This window comes from Vulpes vulpes, chromosome 14 (genome assembly GCF_048418805.1).
Source record: "Vulpes vulpes isolate BD-2025 chromosome 14, VulVul3, whole genome shotgun sequence".
Taxonomy (NCBI): domain Eukaryota; kingdom Metazoa; phylum Chordata; class Mammalia; order Carnivora; family Canidae; genus Vulpes; species Vulpes vulpes.
The window spans coordinates 61167300-61189282 of record NC_132793.1 but is presented as its reverse complement, the minus strand read 5'-3'; the positions used below and the strand labels follow the sequence as shown (position 1 = coordinate 61189282).

The 21983-nt window shown below is 37.5% G+C and overlaps 1 protein-coding gene across 1 annotated transcript in view; it reads right to left on the bottom strand.

Moving 5' to 3' along the window:
• Positions 1-19063: 19063 nt before the first annotated feature.
• Positions 19064-21983, bottom strand: part of PCSK1 (proprotein convertase subtilisin/kexin type 1) — a 42744-nt gene continuing 39824 nt past the window's right edge. Inside the window, exon 14 of the mRNA XM_025992876.2 lies at positions 19064-20333. Within this exon, the coding sequence (XP_025848661.1) occupies positions 19956-20333 (378 nt within the window). The 3' untranslated portion in view covers positions 19064-19955. The remainder of the gene's footprint in view (positions 20334-21983) is intronic.

The window sequence follows — 21983 nt, the reverse complement described above, 5'->3', positions numbered from 1 at the left end:
CAAACAAACACAGATAATAAGCATTGAATGGAATTGTTTCTACTATTTTGCAGTTTTAGCTAAAGGCTCCAAACTAAAGGCAATAGGCAACACAAACCCCCATAAACTAAGGAAAGCAACATGGAATGCTAAATACGCCTCTAGACCCAGACTGGTTCTTCATCTCTCACCCCTACCACTAGCATATGTACGCAGAATACTGAAATTCATAGGGAGAAGGGCAGTGATTCAAAGTAAAGTGTAGGGCTAGGAATGGAGAGTATGTGTTGCTTTGTCTGTGCCATCTCCATATTTGTGTTGGGGTACGGTAGAAAGTTTGGTAGTAAGTGCCCACCCAGACTGCTGCTACTACGTGGTGCAACTATTATTCCAGAGAGGTTTGTTGTGGTGACACTTTGAGTACATAAATAACAAACCAAATGACCTTTGGTCAAACAAAATGACCAAAGGAAGCATCTATTCCTGCTTCTCCCATAGAAGAATGAGAAAGCTTGAAGTTCTAAATTATAGATTTACCTATTCATGATGTAATCTAGTTGGAGGCCTCTTCACCTATGTAGGCCCAAAAAGACACAAAGTTGTTGTCCATAATACACTGACTTACACTTCCAAATCCTGGTATTTATCTTCATATTTAAAGGAAATGTAAAACATTTATTGAACAGATGGCAGTCTACCTATGGGCCCATGAAATACACCTGTGTCTCCCAGGCCACAGTTTCGATGGAAACAGCTGTTGACCTGGACCAGCATGTGTTAGTTTTCCATTAACTCACAGTGTTCACCAGGCCATCTGTAGTTCACAGCTAAGTAAATGGAGTCATTTTTCCATGGTTGGCTCATTTCCATAGGTCATTATGTAGAAAAGCTGATAAAGCCTGATTGCTTCGAAAGGTAGAGGGGGGAAAACCCTCAGACATTCTGGCAAAGTTTCCAGGAAGGTCCTCATTAGTGAGGCTGTTCAATAAAATCCCCACTGCCTGTTAGATCCTCGACTAATCCTGTGGGAGAGGGTAGGTCTACTTAGATTGCTGTCAAATGTCAATGAGGTATGGGTCAGAGGCTTAGCATATTCACATTTATTTTATTTTCTCATGGTACACTGCCTTCTCTCTGTCCTTTCTTCTTCCAGAAACATTTTTTGCCAGTTGACATCCTGATGAAGTATTTTATGAGGTGATGAAATTCTCAGGGTATGAAATAGCATGTCCCTTCAATTATCTTGTGGTAAGGAGGCTCTATGTGTCTTTCATCTGTTGAACTATTCTTTCCATGAAGGAAGGAACTGTTTTGAGTACTGGGTCTCTATTGCGTAACATAGCATCTAGCACATCGTAGGTGCTCAATAAATACCCTCTGGCTGAAATTATGAATAAATTATATGTATGCATTGGGAAGAATTTTAGTCATAAACCTAAATGGCCAATCTATATTAGTCTTTTTGTTTGTTTAGTTTGAGGTAGAATTTAGTGATTCATCAGTTGCATACAATATCCAGTGCTCATTATGTCAAGTACCCTACTTAAGTGCTATTACACCAATTACCTCATCCCTCCACCCACCTCCCCTCCAGCAACTGTTTCCTAGAGTTCAGTGTCTCTTATGGTTTGCCCACCTCTCATCTATATTAGTCTTTTAATAACACACTAAATATATAGGTTGAAAATACAATAAAAATGACAAGCAGAAAAAAAATCCTTAAACACGGCAGGCTTTGTAATTTAGATAGAGGTAAAAGGCACTTTATATTCTAATACTAAGGCATTGTACCTGGCTGCCTTTGTTATCATTGCGATAAATTCCTCCAACTCACTTCCTGATTTTTCCTTTCAAGAAATTGCCCTTGATTAAATTTCTTTTTTAATTTTAGTTCAGTGCACACTAAAGAAAGCCACTTCTGCAGATTCCTCTTAGAAGGTTAACTCCTGGATGTCTCACAAATGTATATTCAACCCAGTAAAATAGAACTTCACTGATTTCCTGACAATCTATGTCTCTACCCAGCTTTTGGGAAACAAGAATGGAGCCACTATGTGGTGCTTCCTGTAAACTCACAGTTTTTCTCAGTTCCCCACATCTCTGTAATCCCACTTTAAGCCCGTCCTTCTCTTTGTTCTTTATGACCATTCTTCTAAGCTGAACTACAACAGTTCTTTGCTCACTGACTTTGGCATTTAATTCTGAATTTATTTAGTGCAACGTCCAGGCATAGCTAGAAAGGAAATCGTTTGCTAATTGAGACATGAACCCCCCCCTTTTCTTTTGAGCTAATCCTCCATTTTCTTTGCTGTCTCCTGAAAAAATCCTTAACATCTGCTTAAATTCAGGCATCGGTATCTTTCCATTGTAATATTCTGCATCTAAAGGCAGGATTGTCTTACAAGGAAAAGCTGAGCACTCTGACAGCTGATTATGTTCTATGCCTTTTAAAATTTTTGCTCCTTAAGGAGCACTGGATGACAGTGATGATGACCTATGAAAAGCAATTAAGGCTTCAGGGTCATTGCTACTTGTGAGCTGGGAATAAGATGCCAGAGAACACCAAGGAGCTGTTTATAATAGGTAATAGGCTCTATAAGTAAGGCACAGGGTAGGACAGGAAGTATCTCAGGTTCTGTAACAATGTGTTGTTTTTCTCTGCCAAAACAGGTAGACAAATGCAATAGAACTCTCTAACTTAATCTTCTCTGTTTTGCCAAAAATATTCCACAGAGTGAAGTTATTTGTCTTTTTCAGGAATAGTAGCTTTTTCTCCTAGTGAGGTAGAAAGCTTTTAGAAAATTGTTTAACATCCTAGAAGATTTGCAGCTCTGTGAACATTTCCATAGGGATTAAGAACAGCTACTCCTTCTGAAGACTTGTGAATAATGTCACATTTAAGAAAGGGCTTATAATATTTAAAAGCATAACAGGAGTGGTTTTGTCATCTGTGAATCTGGACGTGGAACATGTGACTTCATATTGTGGAATCTGAGTTATTGGAGTCTTGTCATTCTTTGATTCACTGGAGGAAGTACTTTGAGAGTTTATTTTCCTATGTTAGTGGTGGGAAGAAGCCTGAATGTGAAATTTCAATCTATTGGGATACCAGAAAATGTTGGCCTTACATGCTATCTTCTTGAACTGGGTGTTTTTGCTGAAAAGAATTGATATTTTGCCTATTATGAGTATGGATAGTAGGATTTGCTGTTCAATTTGGCAAATGAAGTTGATATAAAACTTCAGTAAAACGTTAGTAGACACTAAGATGGGGCACCTCATGGAGAGAACCCATTACGCACCACTCAAAATTGTATGATTGCCAGCTATTTAAATATACTTGGTGAAAAAACAGATGAGTTTCCATGGCACCAAAGCAATGTCTGCCTCAACCATATGTTTTCCTTTCCAAATGCAGAGTTTTTTGAATTCAGAATGTTCTCCCCCTATATTTATCTGATTTTTGCTGATATTACAAGTGAGAAAACAGTAGGAAATATTTAGGACCATGTAACACAGATCTATTTCCAGAAAACAAGCAGTCCTTTGGAAAAGGGTATTCTAGAAAAAAAACTTTTATTATTTTTATTTTATTTTTTTAAGATTTATTTATTTATTTATTTATTTATTTATTTATTTATTTATTTATGATAGACAGAGAGAGAGAGAGGCAGAGACACAGGAGGAGAGAGAAGCAGGCTCCATGCCGGGAGCCCAACATGGGACTCCATCCCGGGACTCCAGGATTGCACCCTGGGCCAAAGGCAGACGCCAAACCACTAAGCCACCCAGGGATCCCCTAGAAAAAAACTTTTATATGTCTATGGATACTGAATCTATTCTGGAACTTTTGATATAGAGAAGGTATCATGGGGAGCATTATGCATGGACTGAAAGAATTTCTGATTTGCCCTTTCCAAGTTAGGAGAGGTGGGAATGCTACACAATGAGAACACTTTCCCAAGTCTTTGTGACTCATCATATTATCTACTTCAATCTGAGTAATCCACATGTCAGTGAGTGCAATCGATACTTATGGTTGCTCAACATCTTTTGAAAACACTCTTAGGTCTCAGTTTCCTCATTTTGAGTTGCTTTGTCAAGATATGATGCAAAAGGTTGCATCAGAATATCTTGTTCCTTAAGGTGCAAAAGCACATGACCTAGAGTACCCCATTTGAATGCTATCCAGGCAAGATATGGATGAGGAAGGGAACAATGTTAGAATATGGTCCCATGCAGATCCATTTCCTAGTAGAGGGCAGAGGTGTCTGGTTCTTTTGGGTTGCAGTAGTGGCATGTCTGGCACCCAGTACCAGGTATGCTCAGTGTCTAGTGTTTTCATCTGGACATTTCCCCCCAACAGGTGGATAAGCATTGTTCTTGTGTATTATATTACTAACTATTCAGCAGTTTAAGTCTAGCTCTCTGGCGGTCCTTGAGATTCTGGTGAAGTTCCTAATATACATTGATATATCCTCTTTTGCTTAAATTAGTTAGAAATTATCCTGTAATTTGCAGTAAAGACTCCTGACCAGAACAACAGAAACAACACATGGCAATAAAGAAGTAGTTTAACTTCAGCTACAATAGATAAGACAGGCATTGGAAATGGAAGATTTGCAGTGTCCATACAATAAAAGAATCTGATAGATTTCAGAGGTTTTCAAATTTGGAAGATTCTTTTTTATATAAAATGTGGGATTTTCTCCCTTTCCCTTTCTCCATAGTTGTAAAAAAAAAAAAAAGGCAATGGGGAAAAATTCTTGAGTATTTTCAAGAGTTTATTAAATAGCAAGAAGAAAAAAATATTCCTGTATCATCATCTGCAATAACTTATTATATTGGCTCTTTCTGCCCCAAGCTTTATTGGGATAAAATTGAGACATAAAATTGTTTAAGGTGTGCAATATGATGGCTTGATAGATGCACATACTGTAAAATAATTACCACGATAGGGTTATTTAACACATCTATCACCTCACATAGTTCTCTTTGTGTGTGTGTGTGTGTGTGTGTGCGCGCGCGCTTCTGTGCATGCTCATGTATTGAGAACTTTTAATATCTACCCTTGGTAGTTCAAGTATAGAAATACAGTATACTATAGTCACCATGTTGTACATTAGATTCCAAGAACTTACCATCTTATAACTGGAAGCCTGTACCTCTAGACCACTTTAACCACTGTCTCCCCCCACCCTCCACTGGCCCCTGCCTCGGACTTACTTCATTTAGCATAATGCCTCAAAGTTCATCCATATCATCACGAATAGCAGAATTTCCTTGTTATTCCTTGTTTCTCATTTTCATTGAAAACTTCATGAGAATGACCTTCACCATCTATATTACTATCAACATTCTCTACAGAATTATGTATGTTTCTCGAAAGATGACAGCTTTTTTTCCCAGGTCTTCTCTTTGTGAGATGTCACCAGAATTGCCCTCAACATCCATATTTTTACATGCACCTCAAAACTCTTCCGGTTTCTACCCAATAGCCAGCTCCACAGCTACTTCTACATTTTTGGGTCTTTGTTACAGTAGCCCCCCACTTATTGGTAGCAGTTCCTGACTTGGTCAGTTGGGGTTGCTATAGCAAAGAACCATACACTCGGTGGCTCATGAAGAATTAAAATTAATTTCTGACAGTTCTTAAGAATGAAACTAGGAGATTAGGGTGTTGATATGGTTGGTTCAACAAGAGCCCGCTACAGAGTGCAGAATTCTCATTGTATCCTCACATGGTAGAAGGAGGATTAGGGAGCTATCTGGAGTCTCTTTTATAGTGGCATTAATTCATGAGGGCTCCACTCTTAAGACCTGATTACCTCTGGAGCTCATGCCTCTTAATACTATCCACATTGGGGCTTAGAGTTTCAACATAGGAATTTGTGGGACACAGAAACATTCAGTCCATTAAACCATCATTGAAATAGAATGTTCAGATGATAACCATAACTCCAAGTGTTAGGGATTATTTATATTGTTGATGATATGACATTGCTTAGATACGATGGTAATTTAAGAATGATCAAGAATCACAATTTACGGAGTACCTGGGTGGCTCAGTGGTTGAACATCTGCCTTTAGTTCTGGTTGTGATCCTGGGGTCTGGGATTGAGTCTGGCATCAAGCCCCCTGTGGGGAATCCTGCTTTTCCCTCTGCCTATATCTCTGCCTCTCTGTGTGTCTTTTATGAATAAATAAAATCTTTAAAAAAAGAATCACAGTTTAGTACAGGGATGCCAGAAATCTTGTTGACATAGAATATTTGGCAATTTGGTCTTCCTTGGTATCCTAATTTGAAAGTGAAGCTGAATAATGGATTAAGGCCAGATATTTGTGTAAAATGCAAACTGTGTTTGAATTATTCCACACCATAAGAAATCTAGAAATAATAGAACATGTAATTTTAATGATAAAGAATTTTCTATATTCTGTCTGTGTTTTTAAGGAGGGAATATTTATAGATATTCCCTAATTTTATATTTGTCAAGTAGATCTATTAAAATGTCAATATAAAAAAAATGCATACTTCCCATCTTTTGGATGAATATATGTATATCATCTTTTCTTTACCCATTCATCTGTCAATGGATGCTTATGTTGTTTCCATGTCTTGGTTATTATTAATAATGCTACAGGGAACATGAAGGTACAGGTATTTCCTCAATACAGTGATTTCATTTTGTTCAGATATATACCCAGAAGTGGAATTGATAGATGTGGTATTTCTATTTTTAATTTTTTAGTGGAAACTATATACTATTTTATATAGTGGCTACACCAATTTACATTCCCATTAACAGTATACAAAGATTCTTTTCTCCACGTTTTCACCAACACTTGTCATTTCTTTTCTTTTTGGTAATACCCATTTTAACAGGTGTGAAGAGATATTTCATAGTGGTTTTGATTTGCATTTCCCTGATGATTAGTGATGTTGAGCACCTTATCATATATGTGTTGGCCATTTGTATGTCTTCTTTAGAAAAACGCCTATGCAGTTCCTTTGTCTGTTTTTCATTCAGATATTTGTTTTTTTGCTATTGAGTTGTATGGGTTTCTTATATATTTTGGATATTAGCCCCTTAGCAGATAGGCAATTTGCAAATATTTTCTACCATTCTTTAGGTTGCCTTTTCATTTTGTTGACCATTTATTTCGCTGTATGGAAGCATTTTAGTTTAATATAGTCCTACTGGTTGATTTATAGTTTTATTGCTTGTGGTTTTGGTGTCATAGCCTAAAAATTATTGAAGAGATCAATGTCAGAAAGCTTTTCACTTATGTCTTTTATTTTTCTAAGAGTTTCATGATTTCAGATCTTAGATTGAAGTCTTTAATTCATTTCAAATTAATTTTTGTGAGGGGTAGAAGAGTCTACTTTTGTCCTTTTGCATGTGAATATCCAGTTTACCCAAAAACATTTATTGAAGAGACTTTGTTTTCCCCAAGGAGTAGTCTTGGCCTCCTACAGTATGAATTGGCTGTATATTTGTGGATTTATTTCTGAGCTCTGTATTCAATTCTGTTGGTCTGTGTATCTGTTTTTATGCTACTATCACACTGTTTTGATTACTGTGGCTTTGTAGTATAGTTTCAAATCAGGAAGTATGATGCCTTTAGCTTTGTTTCTGCCATATTTCAACAAATACTGGTAAACTAAACTCAACAGTACATTAAAAAGATCACACACCATGATCAAGTGAAATTCATCCCCGTGATGCAGGGATAGTTAAACATATACAAATCAATAAAGTATATCTCATTAATAAACTGAAAGATCAAAAGATCAAAATTATAATGATCTCAATAGATGGAGAAAAAACTTAACAAAATTCAACATCCTTTCATGAAAAAACTCAACAAATTGAGTACAGGAGGACTGTATCTCAACATAAGAAAGACCAACTGTAAAAAGCCCACAGCTAACAGCATCCTCAATGGTGAAAGGTTGAAAGCTTTTCCTTTAGGATCAGGAACAAGACAAGGGTGCCCATTCTTACTACTACTTTTCAGTGTAGTACTGGAAATCTTAGGAGTCCTCTCAAAGTATAGTCTACAGACACTTGGAAGTCCCAAAACACCTGACACCCTTTAAGGGTGTCTGCAAAGTCAAAACTGTTTTCATCATAATCCTTACATTAGTTGCCTTTTTCACTTTTTGACATTTGCACTGATGATCCATACAATAGCAAGAATTAAGGCAATGGCATCAAACTGTACTAGTAGTCATTGTATGCTTTACCATCAGACATTCATAGTTTAAAAACAAAAAACCAGAAGACAGCAGCCCTCAAGAATTCTCTGGTGAAGCACTAAAATATGTAAATTGAATTTTGGCCCTTGAATATGTAAATTTTTAATAATTCAGTTGACAAATGGGAGATCTATATAAACCACTTTGCTATATACCAAATTATCATGGTTTCTTGAAGACATTTGTGCAATTGCTTGAGATGCTAGTTGCACTAGATGGGTTTTTGCTTTGTTTTATTTTTGTGGCATACTATTTTTACTTAAAAAAAAATGACCAACAGACAAATTGTGGTTACTCTGACCTGGATATGTGGCAGAAACTTTGCTGCAAATGAATACAATGAGCCTCTCTTTAAAGGAAAACAATTGGCAGAATTTGTTGCTAATTATAAAATTTAAACTTTCAGAGGAAATTAAAATTTTAGAAAACTTGCATCTACTGTAATGTGCTTGGCAAATTCTTTTTTTTTTTTTTTCACTTGGCAAATTCTTAATCCTTGAAGATTTATATGAGATTGGTGATGATTTTAACTAGTGTGCTTTTTAAAAAATATCATACTGTGATGAAATGTGTCAACATTTGGAATATCTGCATTACTCATCGATTCAATATTTTCCAAATAATCATGGTGTTATAGAATTATGCCTGGGTAAAAATACTATTCAAAGTTCAATATAGACCATTAGATTTCAGTTGAAAAGATTGTAAAAGGTTTATTGATATGATTTCAGAGTCTTCATTATATCCATTCTTTAGGAAACTACTGGTTGAGTCTTGCTATAGTATCAAACAAGAAAGAATGTCTACAACTATACTCCTTCCTTTTTCAGTTGTGTTTGTGTGAGGCTACATTTTCTTCACATACTTCATCCAAAACATCATTTTGCAGCAGACTGAATTTTGAAGTAGATAACAAAGTCTAACTTTCTTTTATTTAGCCAGACATTAAAGAGATTTGCAAAAATATACAATGCCATTTTTTAAACTTTTTGTTTTGGAAATGTTTTTCATAAAAACATTATTTACATTAATTTGCAACGGGTTTACTATTGTAGCTTAAAAATTAATAGATTTTCTCAATTTTAATTTTTTCCAATAGATAAAACAACACCAACAAAAACTCTGAGATTCTTAATAATATTGAATATAGAAGGAACTTGATTTCAAAAAACCTTATTCTAGGGAATTTTGCATGTGAATACCATGGAGGCTTTACCAGGCGAGTTAATATATTCAGCACATTAGGATGACCTCCTGATTTGAATGTAAAATTGAATGTAATGACCAGTAACAGTCACATAAATAATTGGTTAAGAGAATAAAAAAGAAAACCAAAGCTTTAAAAGCCTGTTTAATACTTTGTTCGTGTGCACAGATGACTGCTGGACTTGGTTGCTGACCTCTGACAGTGAATGCAGCTCTCGGTCTCCTAAGGAGGCTGTTTGCTTTGCTCTGTCACATGCACACTTTTTTTAAAATTTAAATTCAATTTGCCAACATATCATGCATACTTTTTTGATCCCAGATACTCATCTATCTGGCTTCCTTGTGTTTAATGCCTCTGACATAGGACTTGTTTCTTTTCTACCTTTTGTTATGTTATTTCATCAGGATTCTTTGAAATCAGTATGAGTGATCACCAGACTATAATTTGGTTTTAAGTGCATTTCCTTATCAAAACACTTGGAATTATGAAGCATTCTTATGTCATCAGTTGAAGCACTGAATCCAAAATGTAAAGTTGGATAAAACATAATCTAACATAGTTAAGTCTATTATTACCTAACGTAGAACATAAAAACAAAAGAGGTAAAAAGTTGTACAAGATCTTGATTAAGTAAGCAGCTGGATGAAAATAGTCACAGAAAGAAAAGAAAGCTATCTCCCTGCTGCTTTTCTGATGTCAGTGTTCCCTTTGTGAGCTTTAAACTTCTCTTTTCATTTCCTTTCTCCCTGGGACTCTGGATTCTCAGCTAGAGTTTAATATAACTGAAGGGTCCTATCAATATAGTAGAGTTACCTGTACTCAAATGTGACTTCACCACTTACTCGACCTTGATCAAGTGACTTCAGCTGTTTGTGCTCTAGTTCCCTTTCTATAAAATGAGGATAAGAAGTGGATCTATTTCACTGAATGATGATTAAGTGAAACAGTGCATGAACCACACTCAGTACTCTGCCTGTTACCTATTTAGTCCTCCATGAATATCAGCTATGATTCTTCTCTACTTTTACTCACTGGCAATTTCATTCCAACTGTACATTAAATAGATGGGAAATAAAGAACCCAGTAGGATAATTCATCAAATGCATATCAAACTACTAAATACCAGGCACTGTGCTAATAGTGCTTAGGACACAAGGATGGATAAAAGTCCACGAGGGTGGAGGCTATGCAGCACATTACTCTATTTCTAGTCTCTCTCAGAGTGCCTGCCATATGGTAGATGTTTAACACATATGTGCCAATAAGCAAACAACCAATATTATGGGGTGTAATTACTCTCACCATCTTATGGATGAATAGACTGAGACTTGGGAAGGAAGAATGATCCAGTGTTCCCCTGGTAGTAAGTGACAGAATCACAACTGAAACCATCTCTGTTTGATTCACGTTGGAGCTACTATCTGCTGCATCTCCAAAAAGGGAATGCTAATGCTAGTTATCCATGAGGCTTGAGAAGTGTGAATTTGGCTCCTTAGTTGCTAATTTTCAAAACATATCATTGCCCTGCAGAAAAACCAAATGTTCAGTAAAACTTACCCTAAGTATTTGAGTATCCATCTTCTTCTTTAAGACACTTTAAGGATATAGCAGTTAACATGAGAAGCGTTAGTAGAACTTAAATTCCTACCAGAAGGACAGACACTAAATAATTAGATATGTGATCACCCTTGTGATGAATGCTATACAGGAGCATATGTCAGAGGTTCTGACTTAATCTGGCACACTGGTCAGGAAGGCTTCCCCAATGAAGGGATTTTTAAAATTGAGCTCTTAAGGGCACATCAAAAAGGAATAACTAGAAAGGATGTGGAGAAAAATCCTTTCTTACAGAATAGCATGTTCCCAAGACTCCTTTGGGGGATTGCAGTAAAAGAAGAAGGGCCAGTATGCTATACCCAAAGAGTGACTTAGGTGGTAAGATGACACGAAACTATAGATTAAGGTAGGACTAACACTCCAGGGCTTACAAACCAGGTCAATTTGGTCTTTTCCTAAGTGCAATGGGTTTTAAAGAAGAGAGTGATGTGGTAAGATACACAATTTAGAAACAACACAGCATGAAAGGAGACCAGTGAAAACTTTGTTGAAAGAAGCTGGTAGTGTAGACCAGGATAGTGGCATTGGAGGTGGAGACAAGTGGGTAAATATAGGGTTTATAGACTTAGTGACTTAGATCAGGAAGGTGAGCAGGAGATAGATTCAGGTTTTATGAGACCTGAAGCTTGTGGAATTAGGGAGCTCCTCTAGAAATGATTTACTGTATAAGGGAAGGTTACTAGATAGCTGGTGAGATCCAGGACAATGCATGCAGAATGCACGAGGTCTGGATGAAGAAGGAAAGGCTTCCTTGTCTGCATCTCTTTTTACAAAGGGGCAATACTTTGTCTAGAATTCTTCCCAGTATTCACTCTCAAGTGTAGGACATTAAGTAGAAAAATAGGTAACTGCTTGCTAGTTTTGGAGACTCTCTGATTATGGTGAGTAGAAAACAATTTAGATAAATCCATTATCATTTACAAGTCAGGAAGGCCATCCATACCTATGCACTGCTAACAGGATATATCATTGTCCAACAAGACACTTTTGAAATACTAATTTATGCTCAGGCACAGAGAGCTGTCCTCAACAAATTTGGGACAGTGGCCACTCTATGTATTATGGACATGAGTAAATGGTAGTTTCCCTCTCCCCCGCCCCCTACATCTCAATAGTCTTCCCTCAAGAAGATGAGTTCCAGCTGTCCCTCAGTTACCAGTTGATGGGCTCTGACTCATTTCTTTCCAACAGTTGGCACCTGTTTTCTGTCAGCTGACTGTCACTGCAGCATTCTGCTTTGAGGAGAAGAGAAGGCATGAGCTGTAAGCTCTCAGAAATGATGAGGCACGTGGTGATCAGAAGCCTTACTCCTGATAGAACCCCTAATCAAACTGGGAAACTGTTAACTAGAGGAAGCTAGAAGATAATGCCTACCCAGGTGAGCTAATACTGATCCTGGAAGATGGTCCAGGAAGAAGGGACTCTGTCTGGAGAAATGCATCCACATCTTGGAGAGTTATAATGCACTCTAGTATATTAAAAGACTTCTGAAAAATGCAATGAAAAAAATAAAAAAATCTCAGTTTTTAACTCAGTGTTTGACAAATGTACATGACCAGGAAGTCCTTTTTCAACACATACATACACACACACACTCACACATACACGCGCACAGACTCTGCTGATCAATATGGTACAAAACATACTTTAGGGTAAAAAAAAGGGGGGGGGAGGCGTAAATTATCATCAATGTAGGAAGGCCAAGGAATGGGAAGGGAAATAAAATACCCCAACATAGTAGAAAACTATGAGAGTTTGTGCCCAGACTTTAATGTCCTAATTCCAATATAGTTTTGTAGCTCTGGGTCTATACTACACATAAATTCATATGAGGTTGATTTTTTTTTTTTTATTCAAAGGATGCCTAAGCTATTGGGCTGGCCTCTTGCTCCCCTAAGAGAAGAGCTTTGGTTTATTTCCAGATAGGTCAAGAAGTAATGACTGTCAAGGACAACTCCCTGTATCACTTTCAAATTTTGGGGGGTTTCTAAAATTGGAAGTAAAGAAGCCGTATAAAATCTATCTAGTTATTTCTGGAGGTACAAGATTGCCTATTAAGACATCAGTTTAAACAATTTAAAAAAATTTTTAAAAAATAAACAATTTAGACATAAAGTTAAAAAGTAAAACAGATTAGCATAGTGAAATGATAGGGCCAGATGGACTAGTTTTAAGATCCTGGCATAGCTGTGTGACTTTGGGCCGGTGACTTAACCTCCCTGTATCTCAGTTTCTTTATCTGTAAAAGCACTTCATTTGCAGAATAATGCAAACATTAGAAATAGTATATCTTATTCTCATGAATTAACTTATTCTTATGAAAATATACAATGTATGTATTTAATATAGTAATGTAGTAATAAATACTATTATTTCAAACAGCAGAATTGATAGTATAAGATACATCGTACTCATTTGATTCTCATACTATATCTTTTAAAGAATATGTCACTTTTTTTTATCTTGCTAATGTAAGGTATATAACCTGGATTCTGAAATAACTGCCAGGTTAAAAATCTCAGCTCTACCACCGAGTATCTGTGCGACTTGAACAAACCACATTACCTCTCACTGCCTCAACTTTCTTATTTACAATGTAGGGACGATAACATTATTTATCTCCTATTCCTGCTCAAGGGCACACAAGTAGGAGATAGGAGAGTCAGGATTCAGATTCACTTGAGGCTGGCTCTAGAGCCCACACCCATAGCCACTTTGTGTTGGCATCATTTTCAGAGTTTTTGGGGCCCCTTTAATGATTAGAACACTATCATTTACAGAGACTAACTGATAAGCTTAAGGCTTATGGCCTTTTGGTTTCTGTAAGTAAAAATAGTTAACAAAGTGGCAGCAGATCCAGGACCATTTATTTATGTTTTAGTAGATGCTGGTAAGGAATGACCAGAGCCATGGGGTGGATGGTCAGATAAACAAGATGGGCTTGATCTACTTATGAGAGCTCTGTTGGAAAAGATACGATCTCCCAGGTGGATTTTCTTTATCCTGGTTCTGGCAAGATAACTTGAAAATAGCCCATACATTTCTTTTTCACTTCAAGCCACTCTTAAAAAATTTTGGTTTGAAATTTGTACTATCCAAGAAGTGTAGTGGTACATCTTCCAAAAACAAACTGGCATGCTACTGTGGAACGCCAAAGTGACACTTACTATAAACTGAAAACTGTGCATGAAATAGGAGAGTGTTGACCCTCTCCAAGAATGAGTTTTGGGCTAGGCCCTCCCTGGTTGTGTCTGGAAAAGGAGAAGTGATGATGCAAGAAGTAACAGTAAAGGGGGTACCTGGGTGGCTCAGTAGTTGAGCATCTGCCTTTGGCTCAGGGCATGATCCTGGGGTCCTGGGATCGAATCCCACATCAGGCTCCCCGGGGGAGCCTATGTCTCTGCCTCTCTCTGTGTACCTCTACCTATGTGTCTGCCTCTCTCTGTGTATCTCTCATGAATAAATAAGTAAAATATTTTTTAAAAGATTTATTTATTTATTCATTCAGAGAGAGTGAGAGAGAGGCAGAGACACAGGCAGAGGGAGAAGCAGGCTCCATGCAGAAAGCCCGATGTGGGACTCGATCCTGGGTCTCCAGGATCACACCCCAGGCTGCAGGCGATGCTAAACCGCTGCTGCTGCCCAAATGTTTGTTTTTTTTTTTAAAGAAGTAACAGTAAAGTATTTAAGGAAAAGCCTAAAGACTACTTTGCACACTTCAAAACATCTTCTGGATTTCTAAATCACCTGTCATTGGGGCTCCTAGGTACAGGGATAAAGGAACAGAGGGTGGAAGGGAGCAATCACAACAACCCTGCAGAAAGAAATCTGGGAATGTCCCCTATCCTTTTCAATGAACAAGAACTCCTTATGAGCTTGTGTCCTCCTCCTCAGGTAAATATTCAGTGAAGATACTTGCAATATTGGCTTAGGTGGCATGGAGGGTATGCAGGTATGGAGGAGAGTGAAAGTGCTTTGTGGAGTTACAGGCTGCAGATTGCATGAAAGTAGCACACCTAGTAGAGGCTCAGCACAGAAACCAGGAAAGTGATTTCTGCTTCTCTCAACATGCCATGACTAATAACTATACTCACTTCCTCGTTGTACACTGATGATAGAGTAATGCTTTCATAATATCTATATGTACCAATATACAGGTAATGCAGACTGTACAAATACGCAGATTGTATGCCCAAACCCAGGTGAGCAAAAATCACTTCATTTTTTTTGAAGAACTTTGTTTCTATTAAGGGTTGTGTTTGCGATATGTAGTGTGAACTTGATCTGAGCCAATCAAGTTTTCTTTCCTTGCCCTAAGATTGCATCGAACTTCTGAGAGAGGATATTGGAAGTATCAAGACATTGGATGGGGTAGGGATGGGGAAAATGAGGGGAGCATAGATGTCTGTTGTGAATTATCTTCTACCAATGCCATTATCAACTGAAACATCAATTCTAGTCTTTGGGAAGTCTTGCTCTGATCGGTGTCAGTCCATGCTACTCTTAGGCATGTGTGAGTTGGTTCTGCTCTCTACTATTACCTACTGAATAAATTACCTGTATAAAAGTCATTCATTATCTTAGTTCTGATTTCAGGAAGAACTAAGCTAAGGCATATCTTTAAAAATGAAAATATCAAAGTTTGGGCAAGGTCTTTGTTTAGCTATGGGATCAGCATTAAGAGGTTATGATTTAATATTAGCTCTTTTTTGTGTGTGTGCTTTAGGCTCAAGAAGGCACAATATGAAAGGGATGGATCGTATTGGTAGTGGAATGAACAAATGGAAATTTATTGTATTGGTCAGCTTTGTTGGCACAGTAAGGCTGCATGACAAACTACCTCAAGACTCAGTTGCTTACAAGTACTTATTCTCTTTTTCCTAAGTTGCCATGGTGACAAGTTCAACTTATTTAGGCAGCCCTCATCTGGACAGCTCTGTTTCATGCTATGAGTTGGCTGGATTGGGTTCCAGAAGTAGATCTGTTTCATATAATTTGTTCTGAAAACAGGCTGTAAGGGCAATAGTTCCCTGGGGCATACTCTTCTCCTAGCACTACATCACTGTGAAGCAAGAGCCAAGCCAAACTGTACAAGCACATTGAAGGTCTTTGTTTGCCTCACATCCATTGACCAAAACAAATCACAGGGTCAAGCTCAACATATATGGCCCAAGAAACTACACTCGGTCCACAGGGGCTGAGGGAGTGGGGTAAATGATATCATCATAAATGGTCAAACTAAAATAGTTTTTCAAGAATTCCAGAAGAACTGTTCTATCTGGCTTTTGTCCTTGAAATCCAGCCATCTTCAAAGTCTACCCACTAGGAGAGCTGAAGATAGCTCTCTATTTTTTTTTAAATGCCCATTTGGTAACTTTTAACCATGTGCAGGCTGCAAATATAAATCCAAATACATATTAGGATAAACATTAATTCTTACATTTAATGTAAGAATTTCAAATCCATAAGGAATAAAAGTAATGTCTCCCTAACTACCTCCTAATTATCACAAGGCCCTCCTAGTGGAGATAATAATATCATCATTTATGACTCAGGAGAAAGGAAAGGAGTCTGGGGAAAAACCAACCCCTCTACAAGGAAGAAGTCAGATTCTGAAGTGGCGGGGTGGACATTCCAGCAATGGAGGTTTGAAGCAGGAGAGGAATGTGGGCCTGAGGATGGGGGATCAAAGTTGGAAGCTGGAAATTTCTAATGAAGTGGTCTCTGGGGAGAGTTGAAGGTCAAGCTACTATATCTGGCCTATGAAGAAGTCATTTTTGATGAACTGTTGCAAGTCCTTTCTCTCACACATAGTCCCTTTAGCTTTTGTTTTTCTTTTTTCCCTCAACACTTCAGTGAGGGCTTAGTCATACAACTTTGGATGTTGTGAAAAAAGTAAAAGATTGAGCTATAGAGGAAAATGAAACATACTTAAGTAAATTTTTAAATTACCTTTGAGAAAGCCCATTTTTCTCAAAAGGAATTAGCATCTTAATATAAACCTTCAACTTATCTTTTTTTACAGTTCATTTGGGAAACATGGTAAGAGAAGGAGATCTTGTTTTTGTTGGAAACATGAGCTTTTTTCCTTTTTGACTTAGTGAGAAACCATTTATTCTTCTGAAGTATAAGCATATTTTACATATTCTGGTTAATACATCAAGTGTATAATGTGGGAATTCCCTTAAAAATGCTAAGACCACACATGTTAAACTCAGCTATGCATTGTAGTAAGCTATTAGACAAATGTCACTTTTAATATCACAACACATACATATTGTACTTTTTTTTTTCACTGACAGAGGAACATGCCTTTCAAAAATATTTTATTGGATGAAACTTTCTTATTCTCAGGAAATTTTTGGTTCTTTAATATAATTTATTATGCTTTTTAAAATTCTGATAAAAGCATTGGTACATTATAAATACCTGTAAAGAAAATAGAGTTTAAAATTCCGAGGGAAATATTATATAAGTTTCCTCTTTTACATTTTCACAAAAATCCACACAGGCACTAAGAAAGACTGACAAAAATATTTTATGCCTGAACAATATACTCCAGGTTGGAAACATTCAAACATTACTTATTTAAATATTAAAGCTTTTCTAGAGTGAACCTTTGGCTACAATCCAATGAATTGGTTGGGGTTTTACCCAGGAAAAGATACTGTTAGAAGCATTAAAAAAAGAAAGCTTCTTACAGTGAACATGAAAGTAGGAAAGGGGAAAAGATGAGTTTTTGTTCATTACTATTTCTTGGCCTCTTTGGGCCTTACCTTTGTTATTTAATTGAAAACTTACCTAATAATTCTCTGGTCCTTTTTGGCTTTAATACTTTTTGATGCGCTACAATTTTCAAAATTCCGTCCAACACTCTGTATCAAACAACATGTGAAACTTTCAAGGGTAGAGTGATACTACAGCTCTTTTAGAGAACATTCTTGAAGCATCATGGGGATTGCTCTGCAAATACTTTCATTGTGCACAAATACAAATGGTAGGCTAGGAGGTGAAACTTGGTGAAACTTACCCACCATATTTCAAACCTTAGCAAGTGAAAGACTCCAGTGTTCCTTTCTGGTCTAGTTCAGTGGAGTTATCCTCTTGGTCTAGTTCATGTGTGGCATTATGAAGTTCTAACTTGACAAACAGCAAATGAAATGGGGAAATGCCAGCATTATAGGTGGGTGACTGGAGCCTTTGTGAGCACATAGAAAATGGGAAGCTGGGGGTTGGCAGTTAAAAAATTTAATATAAATGAGCATCCGGGGAGATGAGATTAAATGAATATATCAAGATTTCAGAGGTACTTTCAAGGGTCTAAAATATCATTTTTCCCAACCCATAAGTTAACCAGATCATTGCAAGTCCTCATAGTTATTGATCATATCCTACCTGGAAGAAGTAGAGGATTTTTTTTCTCAATGCAGTTACACTTTGTATGTGTTTGTTTAGTGCAGCAGTGGGAAAAATAAATGCTTGTTGGGAGCTGATCAATAAGGTGGCCTCTGTAAGCAACATGGAACAGGGTACCTCAGGGGCCTGGGACTCAAATCTAGCTGGGCAGCTACTATTCAACTCCAGCCAACTATTGCCATGAGGGAAAAAGGGTCTGAGAATCAAGTTTTACGTGAAATTTCATATTTTCAGTTATCACTCACATTTTTAAATCATTTGACATGCCAAACAAAGTCTACCTGAGGGACATATGAGGCCTGGGAACTGCCAGTCTGTGTCCTCTTGAACTGACTATTGGAAGCAATTTGGTAAATATTTGAATACTATCAGCTGTGAGATTGGAGAAAAACCTTTAGTGGCAAGGAATGAACACTCAGTTTTAAAGATCCAGAAAAACCTGTTTGAATGAATACAATTTTAAAAACAAACAAAACCTCCCCTTGGCTCTTCCCATTATAATTATTTTCCTGTTTATATTGGTTCTCTGTGTCATGAGTGGTTTCCTGTTAGTATTGTTAAAAAAAAAATATGACTAGGAATTTGCCAAGTCCCAAGTCTAAGTTTTATTCTAAGAAAGTAATATGAATTAGTTCTCAGAATTCAGTTTGTGACTGAGAAAGGACATAGGTAATGAGAACTTTCATTAGGGGAAACAGAGGAAGATCAGAACATACACAAGTCCTGGGCACCTTTAGAGCCATGGAGGCCTCTGCATGGCACACCAAGCAAAGAAAAATGTTCTAAAACTACTCAAACCAGGTAACACAGATTGCAAGGACTGTTTCTGGATCTAAATTACTCAGCTTCTCCCCTAAAGGACCAAATGGCCACTCCCTGAATGAGTAGTATGGTGGGGTAGGATAGCCAAGTGTATGGGTCTAATTGTGAACTCTTTTTCTTTTCTTTTCTTTTCTTTTCTTTTCTTTTCTTTTCTTTTCTTTTCTTTTCTTTTCTGAACTCTTTCATTAGAAACTTTCCAAACCCTTTTGGGCATCACAGTTCAGAGAACCATGGCAAACACAGGGTTAAAGTTAGAGGAGCGGTTCCATTTGCAGATTACTTCTTGGAATGAATCTCTTGTCCAGGTGATGCTTTTCTTTTGAGAAATGAAATGGGAGGGCTCAAGGAGGCATTTTAATATGGTGTGAGGACCACAAGCAAAATGAACTACGGCTCCAGAAAGAACTAAACATGTCACTTGTGCAGGCAGGGAAGATGTGATTTGAAAGAGTCACGATCAATTCAGGAAGTTGGGTTCTCTACTTGAGCTCATCCCTTTCATATGTCTAGTTTGGGCAGGAAAAGCAAAAGTACCACAAAGGATATTAGAAGCATAAGAACCAATGGCAAAAACAACCACTTCAGACACAGGCAAAATCTAAGGGGAAGGAGGAAGCATGAATATTTCCAACTCAGGACCACACACTTATTTCAATTTTCTTCCCTCAGAATGTCCACCAGAGCTTGCAGCAGCCGGTCGTCTCTGTGCTTATAAGGTTTCGTGTTATAGAAAACATCAACATAGTCGCTATATAGATTGTCCTCAGAGTCTTTAAGCTGGGAAGGCTTGTTCAGCTTTTCCAGGGCTTCATAGAAATTTTCATAAGGGATGTTGAGCTTTGCACTGGGAGACTTCTTTGGTGATTGCTTTGGGGGTGAGTTTTTGCTGAAAGCACTTTGTAGGAGTCTGAGCATAGCCTCAGATGGGGCTGCCTCCACCAGCTCATCCCTTCTGCCCCCTGAACTGCTGCCACTGGGGCTTTTTGACTCGAGGGGGTTCTTTTTCAGGTTATCTTGTGTGGGCTGCTCCTAAAATACAAAATGCCACCGACAAAAGGAAGGAGATTTGTATTTAGAGCCAAGCAAGTCAGCTGCAGCACATGCCTACTGCTTACTCCTAAGGAGATGGTTTGAGAAGCAGAGAGAGCATGGGGCTTAGAAAACATACTAATTTGGGTTTCAGTCTTCATTTTTGTACTAACTGATGTACCCCTGACACCTGTTTAATCTCCCTGAACTTCACCTGTAAAATGGCAGCAAGAAATCTATATTTCTGGTGGTTCTGAAGACTGAATGAGATGATGGTTATAAGTGCTCATACCTATTGCTCTCCTTCACTTGTCAGCCTACTACAGAAGAGTTCATTTTAGGGACTTTAATAAACTTAAATTCATTAATTTTAATTTATAAATTCTGAAAAAAAAGAAAAAAATTAAAATAATATGGTTTTGTCCTATGGAAAGTAAATAGTTTCCAACTCCTACTCCTTTTCTCCCTGCCCATGTTTTGGGAAGAAGCTGATGTTAAAATATTTAATAACTCCTATAGAAGGCAGAAACAATGCTTCATGTGGAAGAGGTTTTCTGGAAGCCCCTTGTTCTGTCAGGAGCTACTCTTTCAGCCACTGAGGTTTTGAAAGAGGTCTTGGGAGAGATGGATGAACTGGGTAGAGCAGAACCAGAGATATCAGAGAGGCAGCTCTTTGTCAACCATTGTGGAAGTATCTCAACATTTTCACAATTACCAGGGCTTATTAATACCCCCTAAGGAATTTTGGAGGGAGAAATACCCAAAGTCAACTTGCCTCTGGGATTGTGAAGAGAAGGCCCTTGAGGTGGTGACCTGGGGGGAAGCTACTTTGCAGAATATAAATGGAGTCAGAATCTGAGCTGACGACTTCACACAGCTAGTTTATAAATTTCTTTTTTTTAAAAATAAATTTCTTAAACAAATATTATGTCTTTGTATCTTCTAAAATATCTATCACTGAGCCAGACTTCAGGAAAGCTCATTCTGGGAATTCTGATAACCTATTACATCTGAGGCACTGTCCTAATGCTGGGGAATTAAGAGATAAAGAAAATGGGGTGCCTGTCCTCTGTCCGATAAGGGAGAAGCCAGCAGCCTCAGTAGGCTGAGACACAGGAATGGGAATGACTGACTAGTATCCTATGAAATTTTCTCAGAGGAATTGTGATTCAGTAGCTTCCCTTGGAGCTGCCAAAAAAACGTCAGTTAAGGAATTAGTAAAGAGAAGCCTAGAGGACTTGGTCATTTGAGCTTTGGTTTTCTTTCTGGAAAGCAAACATACTAATGTCTGTCCTCTCTAGGTTACAAGAATTACTGATTAAATGAGACAAGGAAGAAAAACACTTAAAAACTCAGTGTATTACAGACGTTAGGCATGTGTGATCATGCATAAAGAGCTGTCTTTACAATTTGTTATGTCATAAATGGTGAAAAGTCATGTTAGAGAATTTCATAATTTTGAATTCATTAATTTCAGCTTCTAAATTCTGGACAAAAGAATAACTTAAAAAATAATAGCGTTTTATTTTACAGAAAACAGTTTAGCACTCCCCTTCCCTGTCCTCCCCAACCATGTTTGACTCTGTCCCTGCCTGAAAGTTAGATATAGTTCCCCTCACTACATTGTCTACTAAGGTTCAAAGAAAGGTG